This window comes from Microtus ochrogaster, chromosome 16 (assembly GCF_000317375.1).
Source record: "Microtus ochrogaster isolate Prairie Vole_2 chromosome 16, MicOch1.0, whole genome shotgun sequence".
NCBI classification, from domain to species: Eukaryota; Metazoa; Chordata; class Mammalia; order Rodentia; family Cricetidae; genus Microtus; species Microtus ochrogaster.
In genome coordinates this window covers 31,591,956-31,605,996 of record NC_022018.1, presented here as the reverse complement: position 1 = coordinate 31,605,996, position 14,041 = coordinate 31,591,956, and the positions used below count along the sequence as shown (strand labels likewise).

At 43.3% G+C, this 14,041-nt stretch overlaps 1 protein-coding gene across 5 annotated transcripts in view; it reads right to left on the bottom strand.

Moving 5' to 3' along the window:
* Gpld1 (glycosylphosphatidylinositol specific phospholipase D1) overlaps nt 1–14,041 on the bottom strand; it is a 55,282-nt gene that overhangs the window by 20,046 nt on the left and 21,195 nt on the right. For 4 of the 5 annotated variants that reach the window (XM_005354982.2, XM_026783032.1, XM_026783031.1 and 1 more), the window contains 8 exons: nt 12,706–12,754; nt 11,930–11,984; nt 7,211–7,318; nt 7,009–7,036; nt 6,787–6,926; nt 4,718–4,783; nt 2,123–2,243; nt 580–719 (listed from right to left, as the gene is read on the bottom strand). In XM_005354982.2, the coding sequence (XP_005355039.1) occupies nt 580–719; nt 2,123–2,243; nt 4,718–4,783; nt 6,787–6,926; nt 7,009–7,036; nt 7,211–7,318; nt 11,930–11,984; nt 12,706–12,754 (707 nt within the window). The remainder of the gene's footprint in view (nt 1–579; nt 720–2,122; nt 2,244–4,717; nt 4,784–6,786; nt 6,927–7,008; nt 7,037–7,210; nt 7,319–11,929; nt 11,985–12,705; nt 12,755–14,041) is intronic. The other variant, XM_026783033.1, reaches the window with a different exon arrangement.

The following is a 14,041-nucleotide window of genomic DNA, read 5'->3' as shown; positions in this document are numbered from 1 at the left end:
TGAGCAAGCCATGAGGAAAAGGCCAGTAAGTGACTTCCTCCATGACTTCTGATTCAGTTCCTACCTCCAGGTCCCTACCCTGTTAGAGTCCCTGCCTTAGTTTTCTTGATGATGGACTGTGATCTGAACATGTAAGCCAGGCAAACCCTTTCCTTCCCGGGTTGCTTTTGGCCAAGGTGTTTTATCACAGCAGCAGAAAGCAAGCCAAGACAGACATTTTCATTAGTCTGAACTTGTACAAAATCTCTCTACCAAAATGGAGGCAGCTTGCAGCCCAGATCCACTTTCCCAGGAGAGGAGTAGGGAACATGTCTCTGAGTTAAACTGACTCAAGTTCCAGCCTTTGTCCCCAACCTTCTGTCACTGTGAGATAGCCACAGCTCAGTACAGAGGAAATTAGATTTCTTTCTGTCCCCAGTTCATTCAAACTTTAAACGAATCCATTTTTCTGTTTCCTAATTTCTTCTAAAATATAGGGAAAGCAAGGCTTCACCAGTTAACACAAATGGAGCCACCCAAAAGTGGATGAAGGGGACTGGGTGGCATACAACACCCCCGATCTAATGAACTCATCCTTACCAGCCAAGCCTGGCATAGGGAACAGACAGGAAGTAGGTGGCAGAGGGGCTGGAGACATGCTTTAGCGGAGTCCGAGAGCTGCCATCAAACATGGTCCTCAGGTTCCTCTCCAAAGCTTGGTACATGAAGGTTACAGATTCCTGAAATGGGAGGTCATTTTAGATGTGTGAAGATCACGGCATTGTCAACAGGAACCATGGGAAGGGCTGACAAATAAAACTTCTATTCATTTCTCAACGTCCTAGCTTAGGCCAGGCAACAGGACAGCAGAGTCACACGGAAAGGGGCTGAGGGATGATGATAGGGTATAGCCTGAGACAAAGGGGGGAGAGTCAGCTGGGATTTCCTCAAAGCCAGCGGTCTGCATTGATTTGAAGATTCAAATGCAATGAAACCTTTTTTCCTCTTTGGACATCACCTCACTGTACAGCTTTGCTGGCCTAGAACTCACTGCATAGACCATGCTGTCCTTGAACTCACAAAGAGCTGCCTGGTTCAGCTTCCCAAGTGCTGGGACTAATGGTGTGCCGGGGGAAAAAATAGAATTTTTACAGACCATAATTTTAGGAAAGACAAGCCTGTCTCATCTAGAACCAGAATTATGACCGTAAATAGATGGTTCGTTTTTCTCAAATAAATGAGCAACAGGATTCTAAAAATTCTTAACCTCTAAGCTATAGGTTCTCAAACTGTGGGTCAAAACCCCATCAGCAAACCTCTATTTCCAAAAAATATTTGCATTATGATTCATAACAGTAGCAAAATAACAGTTAGGAAATAGCAAGTAAAAGTGGTTGGGGGAGGGGCCACCACACTGGAGGAACTGTATTAAAGGGTCACAGCACTAGGAAGGCTAAGAACCACTGCTCTGGGCCACACCCACAGTGAGATGCTCACTATTTGCTTTGACTCTCAAGGTGCCTAGGGAACAGGAAACATCCTTCACAGGGCTGGAGGTTTGTGCCACAGGACCTGGGGACAATCGGCCACCAAGCTTGAAATTCTAAGCTGTCCTTTTTTCATGTATTTAGTTGTGCATATGTCTGGGACAGCATCTTATTCTATAGCCTAGGCTGGTCCCAAGTCACAGCAATCCTCCTGCCTCAGTATCCTAAGTCGTAGGATCACCAGTGTGGGGCACCATATAGAGTACCGCATTGTCTTGAAGTACTGACCACAAAGACACAAACACAAACTGGGGTAGTCCTTAACAAGATGAAGAAACACTGGATCCATCCTAGTTAAAGGAAAACAATTCTAAATTCGCCAAAGGGTGACATAAGACCCAAGAAGCCTTCCTAGGCTCCAGCAGAAGACAGCAAAGCAGATCCATCTAGAAAATGGAAGCCAGACAGACAGCCCAGGCTGAGGAGAAGTACTTATGTAAGAACCTGCAGGCAAGCAACATGTCTTCTGTCTTCCCTGCTATCACCCTGCCAGGAGGCTGTACACAAACTGATGCCCAGCTCTGGCTCCACAGTCATGCAGAAGACACTACATCATCTGTTGTAAGGTATCAACCCTCAGGACAGGTAGTTCTCACCGGAGCCCAGGAGCCTGCGCTGTAGAACACGCCTCTTTCTGTGTAGTTCAAGTTTTTCCTGATATCTTTTCTTATGGACACGGTCAGATTCCTATGAAAATCATTTTTCTGCACTTTTGAGCTGTTGAGAAGAGAGATGAATAAAATAATCAAACCCAAGAAGACTACCAGGCCCTTGAGTTACTGAGATGAAGGCACACACGTTAATACTGGCCGATGAAGATACACACACATTCATACTGCCTGAGATACCGGAATTTTAACATCTAGAAGTTGGAAGCACAGCAAACATAACTTTTAAAAATTACTTTTTAAAAATATCACATATCTTAGCCAGCCTGTGGGCCCATATTTCGATATGGCACAAAAGCCATTACCCCGGCCTGAGCGGATCAGGTGGCTCTGCAGATAAGCTGTCTGTGCCCTTAACAAAAGCCAGGATGCCTGCTCCTAGCTTCTTTTGTTAAAATGTGGATTACCTGAGAAGAGACGTTTGACTGAAGCTGATGTCTTAAGAGTTTAGATGTTTGGTGCTTCCTTCCTTTTGTAATTTGGAGGATGTCTTATAGAGATGCTAATTCAGGGCCTACCTGACTGCCAGATGCGGACAGGACCTGGGCCCAGACACCTGGTTACCTAGGTAACAGCCTTTGTGTGTTCCCGCTCTTTTGGTGGGGGTATATAAGATGTTTGGAGAATAAAGGGTAAGCTGGCTTGTTCCATGATGATGGTGTAAGCTGTGTCGGTTTTATTCCTCGCGACTCCGTTCCAGCCGGGTTAGGGAATTTGTGTTGGACCCTCACAGGCTCCAACACCAGCCCAAACCACAGACGCCTAGGAAGAGCTGCCCTTTACTGTACAAAATCTTGTGGTGAGTGTATTTCTAAGGCTGAGAAGCCAGCTTTTACAAAACCTGGTGTTTCTGAGGCCATGGGTATAGCAGAATGTGTGCTTTGCATGTGCACAGGACCTGGGTTCAAACCCCAGCACAAGAAAGAAGAAAAAGAAATGTAGGATTTTCTGTAGTCTCGAAGCTCACAATAGGAGTAAAAGTACTTCTAGAATACCAGCCTACAAATGTACTGCAGGACTTCACCAAAGAGCTCAAGATGGCTCTTTACTACTGAGGACAGTAGCACATACGCAGACTGCCTCCATCCAGAAAGACAAGCGCTAAAATCAGTTATCTAATTAAAATACATTTCCCAGTGCAGAGATCTTGAACTGGGTATAGTGGCACTTGGGGGCTAGAGATAGGAAAATCAGGAGTTTAAAGCCAGCCTGAGCTATACAATGAGTTAAAGGCCAGCCTGAACTACAGGATATGCTGTCTTTAAAACAAAAACAAAAAAACAACAAACAAACACATATCATAGCCAGCCTAAACCACAGGTGTCTAGAAGAGCCACCCAGGCTTCAGAATGCTTAAGGGTAAGAGAACAATGGACAGGAGCGCAAGGGAAGACACAGACGGCAGGCTTAGCCACCTAAAGATGGAAAGAAAGAAAAAAAATCAACAACCAGAAAAAAATCAACAACCAGACTTACTCTTTTTTGGTTTTTTTGTTTGTTTGTTTGTTTATTTGTTTGTTTTTTTGTTTCGAGACAGGGTTTCTCTATAGCTTTGGAGCGGGTCCTGGAACTCGCTCTGCAGACCAGGCTGACCTTGAACTCACAGAACTCCACCTGCCTCTGCCCCCTGAGTGCACCAGCGCCCGGCCCAGACTTACTTTAAATGAAGTAAATAACAAAGGCTGACTGGAACCCCTCCCTCATCTTTTAAGTCTCTCCAGGCACTAAAATCTCCTTAAGATCTTTCACGGTAAAATCCTCACTTTAATATCTAGAATATTTAAAGTTTCTGCTCTTAAATATCTTATTGGGTCTTCAAGGGAACTCTAGTGGGCCCTGGTTGGGCCACCATACTACATTCCCAGAGCTTCTGGCCCTTCTCTCTCCAAGGCTCAGCAATATTTACAATGACATGTCCAGTGCCAAGCTGGCTGTCGGGTCACATGCTGAGTTCCTGGTACAATGACTACCTCCAAGTACTTTTACTATTTATATTATTGCTTTATTTGATTAACAGATGGTATTCCTTTCTGTAGATAACATCATGAATTGGAGGCTGGCTCCTGTCTCCAGCAGGAGACACCAAATCTAACAATGTAAACCAGACATCCTGGCTTATTCCTCAGAAATTTCCACAGAGCCCTTCTTCCCACCTTGTGAATGAAATGCTTTTTCAGGATGGAGTTTGAGGAATGTCCTTGAGTCACAATAATGGTGATATTTATTAAGACTACTGATGACCATTTATTTAGTGAACAACTGGCTGTATGCATCTGCCTTGCACCCCCTACCATTGGTAGCCCGTGCCACCATTCCAGGACTCGCGATGTGGTTTGCTGATTTTTTTTGTTTTCTGGTTTGTTTGTTTGTTTGTTTGTTTCTGTCAGAAGGACGAATTGTAGTTTAAAAAAATACCAATGTATTTAAAAGTCACCCAATTGTAAAAGGCTCAGCTAGAATCAGAACCTTGTCTGTCTGTCTGAAGACCTCTTGCTCCACCCTCTCTGGGGCAGCCCCACTTACCCAAGGGTGTGGTTCCTTCGGCCGTCACAGGAGATGAACAGAGGATTCTCAGGCAGGTGGCAGTCACTGAGAAACAGTGGGAGAAGTCAGGCATCTGTATCCCTCCTCTCCAAGCATCATTTGACCAGGAATCAGTGATGCACTTTAAATCAGTCTTGTCTCTAGAAGTCCAGTGCAGTATCCATGGTGCCACAGAGACACCTTTAAACCACTCTCAAAGCTCAAAGAATTCACTGCCTGGCCATTCAGATAGACAGCCCAAGTCTTTCTTGCCAAGCCTCCCTATACCCTCCTGGCACAACGGCTAGGGAAAATGTGTGTACACATGCAAAGAGTTTTATTCAGCAGCAAGAATGGAATTAAATCATCTCTAGGGAAATGGAGTTGAAGATGATCATATCAACCAAAATAAGCCATACCCAAAATATCAAGTTTTCTCTCACACGTAAGACCGAGATAACACACACACCATACACTATTAGGAGGAGCACAGTTCTTGTCTCTGTTTTAATTTACCAACACATGAAACTTCCAAAGTGATTGCAGAGAGAGAGAGAGAGAGAATATAAAAATACATTCATTTTATTTGAAACCCACAGTAGGCTTCCTGAAGCTATGTACAGAACTAGTTCAAAATCCTGAAAATGGGACTGGGCTTGAGGACTGTCACATATGGCAGGGCACGGGTGGGGGGAATGGAGGTTACTCACTCTACTGTGACTGGGCATTCTGAGTTCTGCCAATATAACCTTAACTTCTACCTAAGCGCAATCATGATACTGAAGCCAGCACTTATTAGGTGCTTGATGCATATTAAACCCTCTGCACGAGAGCCCTCATTGACTGCTCACGCTCTCATAAAGATGGAATGGTGAGTGTCCCCATTTAAGAGGAAATGAAGGCTTAGGGAGGTTTAGCAACTGGTAGCACAAAACTCAGTGGTGAGAAGGAGGTGTCTCCAATTCCAAACCCCACCCTTTCTACATCTAGGCTTGCATGCACCTAAAAACTCTTAGCCAGGCTGAGAAGCTCAGTCAGTCAGTCCTAGCAAGCATGAGAACCTGTATTTGATTCCCAGCACCCATGGCCTGGCATGGTGGCCTGCAGTCAGGCAGACCTCTGGAGCTCAGTGGCTAGCCTGTCTAGCTGCTTAGTCTCATCAGCAAGTTCCAGACCAATTACAGACCCTGTCTCAAAAAGCAAAGTAGAGAGCACTTGAAGAATGGCAGTCCTCTGCATGTACACACACACACACACACACACACACACACACACACACACAGAGAGAGAGGGGGGGGGAGGGAGAGGGAGAAAGAGAGAGAGAGAGAGCAAACTCCACTGCAAGGGCTTAGAGATCTGACTTGAGATTGTGCTAATTATTAAAATAAGATTTTGGAGCTGGGAAGATCACTCAGAAAGCAGAGCACTTGCTGGGTAAGTGTGAGGGTGAGAGTTGCATTCTTTTATGTTGCATTTGTTTAACTCTGTGAAGCTGTGTTTCTTTGCCTGTCTAAAACACCCGGTTGGCCTAATAAAGAGCTGAAAGGCCAGTAGTTAGGCAGGAGAAAGGGTAGGTGGGACTGTCAGGCAGAGAGAATGAATAGGAGGAGGAATCTGGGAAGAGAAGATGGAGAACAAAAGGAGGAGAGGAGGATTCCACGGCCAGTCACCCAGCCACACAGCAAGCAGCAGAGTAAGAAGCAAAGAAGGGTATATAGAAAGGCAAAAGCCCAAAGGCAAAATATAGATGGGATAATCTAAGAAAATCTGGTTAGAAATAAGCCAAGTTAAGCTAAGGCCAGGCAATCATAAGAAAGAATAAATCTCCATGTGTGATTATCTGGGAGCTGGGTGGTGGGCCCCCCCAAAGAGCCAAAAAGGAAAACAAAAAAAACAACAGCTAAACAGATGCCCACACCCCAATCAGGCTTTAGAGAGAGCAGAGTTTCCATTATTTTTCTCTGTGAACTGGTTCAAAAAACACTTCTGAGCTGTTTTCTTTTGAGTTTTGGCCTCATCAGCTGAAAATGCTGAGCATCACGTGGGGAACGTGGCAAGGCAAAACTCACCTGGTCCCGTTCTCCAGCATAAAGCTGGTCAGACGGTAGATGTTCGTGGACCAGAATGCCATGTCATCCAGTCCTCCGAGGAAGTACTCTTGGAACTGTTCCACCAGAAAGGGGGACTTGGTAGAGTATGTGGAATAGAGCTGCAGGGGGAGGCAGGAGGGGTAAGGCACGGCACCGTCTGCACGATCCTTTAGCCAAGACTCAGAAAAAGCAGGTCGTTACCTTGGAAACAGCTAACATCTCTCCATGCCTGCAACAGAAACAAGAGTCTTCATGAGCTGCGCCTTCTAGAGGAACGTGAGGCAGATAATGAAGAGACCATTCCAGCCATGGACTCCCAGTGCTCCCCTGGAACCGAAGTGTGATCAGGGATGCTCGGGAAAGCCCAATAAAGTCAGCTAACTTCCCTCCGGCTCACACTTACATCTCCAAGAACTGAAGATAGGTGCAGTCAACGATGACGTTTTCGGTGATGACTTTGCGACCATAGAGATTATCATAAATTCTCAGTAGATCTTTGATGGGCACATACCTGGAAGATGCATTAAAATGAAAGAAAGATTCTTAGGTTCGGAAATTGAAGGTAATAGTAACAATTGTAGGAGCTCCTCAAGTTCCCAGTGTCCCGTGATTGACTGTATATATCAGATAGTTGATAGTCTTTACCAGTGTTGGTTATTTAACTCTGCCAATGACACTTGCTGAGTAATACCATTATATTCCCATTTTACATAAAAGGAAACTGAGTCACAAGGACAGTAAGTAGTTTTCTCAGTGATGCAGAACAAAAAACTGGTGCCTTAGCCAAATATTTATGAAAAGACATTTAAATACCAGAAATTACCAAGTGTAAAGAGTGCTTGATTTTGTGAATTCAGTGTGTGTGTGTGTGTGTGTGTGTGTGTGTGTGTGTATTTTGGCTTTTCAAAGTATCTTACTCTGTAACCAAGCCTGGACTAGAACTCACTATATATCCCAGGTTGTCCTCAAACTCCTAAGAGTCGGACTCAGGCAAGAGCACCAGATCTGGCTTCTCACTTAATGTGATCACCTTAAATGCACAGGAGGAAGCAACAGAGCTCTAGGCCCAGCCTTTGGCTCACAGGCATTAATTATTTTAATTGAAAGGACAGCAGTATCTTAAAATAAACTTTATATAGACATTTTATCTCAATTTCAAAATAAAGAAGAGTACAACAACCAATAAAATCCAATTTTTATAATAAGATGAAACAAACAAAAACAAAAATGAAAGAAAAATGGATATTTAAAAATTGATTTATGTGTGTTTACAAGAAAGAAGGGATTAAGAAGCCCATTTTTTAGCTTTTAAGAGCACCTAGGACCGCCTCAATAAAAATGACTTAACAGGCAAAAGAAAATAACAAAAATATTTGTTTTGATGAATCACTAAGCTAGCAAGAAAGTAAAAATAAAATAATTTCAAAGTTCAAACCCAACTAAAAAGTAGAACCTTTGGAAGGCAAGCAAGGAAAGCCAGTTTTACCCTGTCGGCATCTACCGAACCCTGGAAACTACAGGGAGGGAGGAAGGGAGATGACCACGGATATGGAGCCATCCACTGGAGCACGTTCAACCTGTTAGGGACCACACCCTAAAGAAAACTCCCCTAGCAGCCATCAGCTGTCAGTGACTCCTCAGCTAGGAGTGGGGCTCATGAGTCCCTCCTCCCTCCTCTCTCCTCCCTCCTCCAGGCTGGAATGCTGACTGGCTTGATCTGTGCAGGCACTATGGGTGCATGAGTCTATCATCCTGAGTGGTGCTCCCACGGATTCTGTGAGTCCGTGAGTCCATTAGTCCTGAGTGGTCCTCCCACAGATGCTATGGGTCCGTGAGTCCATTCTCCCTGAGCAGTCCTCCCTAACCTCTGGTTCTCACAATCTTTCCACTCCATCTTCTGAGAGGTCCCCTGCATCTTGGAGTCGGGTGATACAAATGTCCCATGTACAGCTGGTCCTTCCACAGGCCCTTACTCTCTATACTTTGACCAGCTGTGAGTTTGTGTGTTAACCTTCATCCACTGCTTAAAGCTGCTTCTCTGATGAGGACAGAGCTATACTGTAGAATCAATAACCTTTCATCAAACTCCCAACAAGTTTTTCCCAAAACACATCATCCTGATGCTAAGTTTTGTCTGAAAGAGCAAAGACAAAGATCTTTGAAGAAGAAAGATGGTTTGAATAAAAATGGCCCCCATAGGCTCATATACTTGAGTGTCTGGCTTCTAGTTATAGGGCAAAAGTCCAAACCACGCCCAGTGTCTATCTGCTGTTCTGTCTCTCTGCTTCTGTCTGTCTCTCCATCTGTCTGTGTCTCTCTGTGTGTATATCTCTCTGTCTCTGTGTGTCTCTGTCTCTGTCTTTCTCTGTTTCTACATCTTATCCACTGCTTGTGGATAAGATGCAAGCTCTCAGCTCCGGCTCCAGCACCATGCCTACCCTCCGCTACACTCCCTGCCATGGTGGTCATGGACTCTGAAACTGTAAGCAAGCCCCCCATTAAATACTTTCTTTTATAAGTTAGCTTGATCATGGTATCTCCTCACAGCAATTCACTGTGGTCACTAAGACGGAAGACAAACAGGAAACTCTGCCCTTACAGAAGCAGACATACAGCAAAGCCGTGGGACAGAAAGAATCAGTGTTCCTAAGGGACAGTCACAAGACCAGAGAAGAAAGGAAAGCACATAGGCAGTGCTGCAGAGCAGTGAGAAAGAGTAGACTATGGGAACACTCAGCCATCTCTATGGAAAAAATCATAATAAGTTTATACTTCATCTTATACAAAAATTTCCTGATAAATTAAATGTAAACATCTGTATGCTCTTCCAGGAGACCCAGGTTTGGTTCCTGGCACCCACACCACACAACTACAACCCCAGGTTTCAGGGGATCCAGTTCTCTTATGGTCTCCAAAACACCTGCATGTATGTATGTGTTACGCATATAGACAAGCAGGCACACACACATAAATAAAAACAAATATTTTTAAAACCACAAATGTTTTAGGAGAGTACTCTCACGCCTTTTAGGTACAATATCTCTTTTGAAAGACATTGGAAGTGCACCCATCTCTGGAGAAGAGATTCAGTCAACTGTTGTGGATGAACAAGGTCCATGTGTCAGAGCACACCCTGTGTGAAAATACATACTACAAACTTCACAAAGATAACTTAGAAAATAATTTAACCAGATGATGAGAAATGAGAAGCTATATATTCAAAACACTACTAAAAAACACTAACAAAAATCAGAGCTAGTAGCACAGGCCGATAACCTAGGCTTCTCGAGAGGCAGAGGTAGGAGGTCACCAGGTTAAAGCCTGCCTAGGCTGTGGGTGAGTTCAAGGCTAACCTGAGAGACTCAGTAAGACCCTCTCTCAAGTTTTAAAAAGTATAAAAAAGAAAATAGAAGCAAACAACTGTCGTGGCACTTCATTTATATTTTAATAAATAAAGCTTGCCTGAAGATCGGAAAAGTAAACCAGCCTCATGGGCCAGCTTTACAGACCAGGCAGCCATGACACAGTAGCCAAAATGAGACCTATCTTTTAGCCCAGTAGCCATACTAGGTTACCATAGGAACCAGGCAGTAGTGGTGCATCTCTTAATCCCAGCACTAGAGAGGATTATAAAATGGGAGAAGACGGCTCTCAGTCAGTCTCATTCTGAGGTTTCCTGGAGGCAGAATCATCATTTTCAGACTGAGGTTGAGGTAAGAGCCAGTGGCTGGCTGTTTTGTTATTCTGACCTTCAGGTTGAACTCCAGTTTCTGTCTCTGAGTTTTTATTAATCATGCTACAAAGGATCTAGTGATGGAGGAGGGTCATCTTTCTATCTGTTGTTTCATTGGTTAAGTAATAAAGAAACTGCTTGGCCTCTGATAGAACAGAAAATTAGGTAGGTGGTAGTAGACAGAACAGAATGCTGGGAGAAAAAAGCTGAGTCAGTCAGTCGCCATGATTCTCCTACTCCAGACAGACGCAGGTTAAGATCTTCCCTGGTAAGCTACCTCGTGAGCTACACAGATTATTAGAAATGGGTTAGATCACAATGTAAGAGCTAGCCAATAAGAGGTTAAAACTAATGGGCCAAGCAGTGTTTTAAAAAATACAGTTTTCATGTAATTATTTTGGGTAAAGCTAGCCGTGCGGGTGGCCGGGTGCCAGGGAACGTAAACCGCCACTCGTACTACAACAGAGTGGTGCCCAATGTGGGGCACGAACCCACAACCCTGAGATTAAAAGAGTCTGGATTCTTTGTATTATTGTGTTTTCTTTAAAAATTTTGACTGTGAAGGAGCTAAGTACAGAGAGATATTTCATTATATGGGCTGCCAAGTAGAACCAGAACGGATATCATGAGGGTATGATTTCAGAATTTGGGTCTAAGGATATGATGCTTTGAAAAGGGTCTTCTTTTGTTTTCACAGAGGATGTGACCCTGTGGATTTCATCTATCCCAATATGGTATGATAGATCATGTCCTCCTGAAAGGTTGCTGTAAACACCCTCAAAAAATTGCTTCACTCAACTGCCAACTGAGATAAAACTAGCACACAGGTTATACCATAAAAGATCTAAATAACAGGGCCCCCATTCAGCAGAAAGCAGTTTGGAGAAAAATAACTGTGCCCATATTCCCAAATATTGTTTATAAATGTTCTTTTTACATTTAAAGGGAGAGATGATATAGATATAAATAATTTACATTGGTATGAATCTTGGTTTATTGATACAAGTTTAAGGTCAATTTTGTTATATGTATATGTATTTTTGATCTTGATTAAGGTATTGTGATTGTGTAGTTAATTTTAAAATGTAATGTATATAGGTTGTTAATGGATAATCATTAATAATAATCAAGCTTGTAGTCATGTTAGTTAGGTTTTCTAGATGTGCATAGATATATTTCAGACAGGCATTCTTCAATCTAGCTCACAATAAAGTGGCTGCCTAGCATTCAGAAGGTTCTGGGTTCAATACCTAGAAACAAGAGTGAAATAAATAAAATAATAAAATAAATAAAAAATACAAACTAATGGGGGAAAAAAACAAACACAGCAAGAGCCCAAGACACAAATGCCATTTTGGCATTCCATAATTAAAAGAACATTGGTCTTACCAGCGCCGTGAGAGGTAATTAAAATTAAATTCAAACTGGCTCAACACATCTCCTCCTACAGCAAGAGAAACATATTTACAATCTGTGGGCTAATGACCAGACACTTCTTACACATTCCCACAAACACATTCCCACAAACCAGACCTTTCCCACAGTTACTCTTCCTCTGTTTTAGATATGTCCTGAAGAAAAAGCTAACTTAAAAAAAAAACTTAACTAATGAAATGTAGAAATGAATTAAGAATCACTTGTATAATAAGACAATTCTATTTTCTATATGTTTGTTTTAACAGGGTCTCACTGTGTAGCTCTACCTTGCCTGGTTCTCACTGTGTGCTTAATGTTGGCCTTCAACTTTCAGTAATCCTCCTGTCTCAGCCTTTCAAGAGCTTAGGGGTGTGTGCCGCAATACCCATCTTTGAACTGCATCTTAGAAATGTATGTCTGTGTTAAACGAGCTGTGATATATTCTAAATGAACTTTAGCATTCCAATTAGACAAATACTTAACAATGTCTAAGGTTGTCAGGATGACTCGATAGGGAGAGGCACTTACTTGCTGTATAAGCCTGGTGACCTGAGTTCTATTCCCAGAACCCACGGAAAGGTGGATGGAACAACTCCACAAAGTGGCCCTTTGGCCTTCACACACACACATTGTGGCTCAGCACACACACATACATCGTGCACATGCGAGCACACATGCTCCCTCTCACACACATGCATCCCAAGAATAAATAAAGTCATTGGCATATGAGGAAAGCGAGTAAACAGTACCAAAGTCACCAGCTGAATGAGCCTCAGAATAGGAGTCATGAAAATCAATCTGAGGAACAAAGAGAAGCACATGATGAATGTCAAAGACTGTGACCTAGAATGTCACCCCAAGTCGGACCAGCTGAGGGGAGGTGACAGCCTGACCCAGGGGACCACAGGAGTGTATCTTGGTGGACTCGGTCGTCACACAAACATTCTCCTTGTTGCCTGTGTTGGCCCTTGAGTTTGGCAACAAGATGACTGCAGACGATTGTACCACCCTTGGGTGGACAATGTCTCCAGTGGAGTCCAAGATTATAGGTCCAAGAGACTGGAATTAAAAGCAACTAAAGTGGGTGGAGGAGGGTAAGGAGGGACAAATCTAAGCAAGGTACACTGATATATATATATATATATATATACATATATATATATGTATATATATATATATATATCATATGAACTTGTCATAATGAAACTCATTATCTTATATGCTAACTTACAATAAAATGGCTGGAGTGATGGTTCAGTGGTTGAGAGCACTTCCAGAGGACCCAAGTTTGACCCTCAACAACTACATGGTGGCTCACAACTGTCTTTGACTCCAGATGCACAGGAACCCAACTACCTCTTCAGATCTCAGCAGGCATTGAATATACGTGGTACCCAGACACACAGTATGCAGGCAAAACACCCATCCACATAAAATAAAGTTTAAAATATTAATTTAAAAATGCCAAAAGTCAAATAAAACAACTAAGAGTAGAGCCTTTCAGCTAAACTATCAGGAGAGACTGCAATTCTGAACAGAGCCAAGTGGCAGCTATTCCCCTCCTTGCATAGACACAGCCTCAAAGACACTGCAAAGACACCTCTGTCCCTGTCTGTAGCACAGTAGTCCTCTTGTTTTGTGGATGAGTCTTCAGAGGTGGGAACAATAAAAAGAAGAGAGTGGAGGAGAACTCGAGGGAACAGGATGACCAAGATGGGGGAAGGACAGAGGAGAGCAAGGAAGAGATATCCTGATTGAGGGAGACATTAGGGGGGTTAGCAAGAAACCTGGCACTAGGGAAATTCCCAGGAATCCACAAGGATGACCCCAGCTAAGACCCTAAGCAACGGTAAAGAGGGTGCCTGAACTGGCCTTCCCCTATAATCAGATTGCTTACTACATTAATTGTCATCATAGAAACTTCATCCAGCAACTGATAGAAACAGATGCAGAGATTCACAGCTAGAACTGGGCCGAGCCCAGTCGAAGAGGGGGAGGAGGAGTGATAATATGAGGAAAGGGCTCAAGACCATGATAGTGTTACCCACAGAAACAACAGCTCAAGACCATGATAGTGTTACCCAC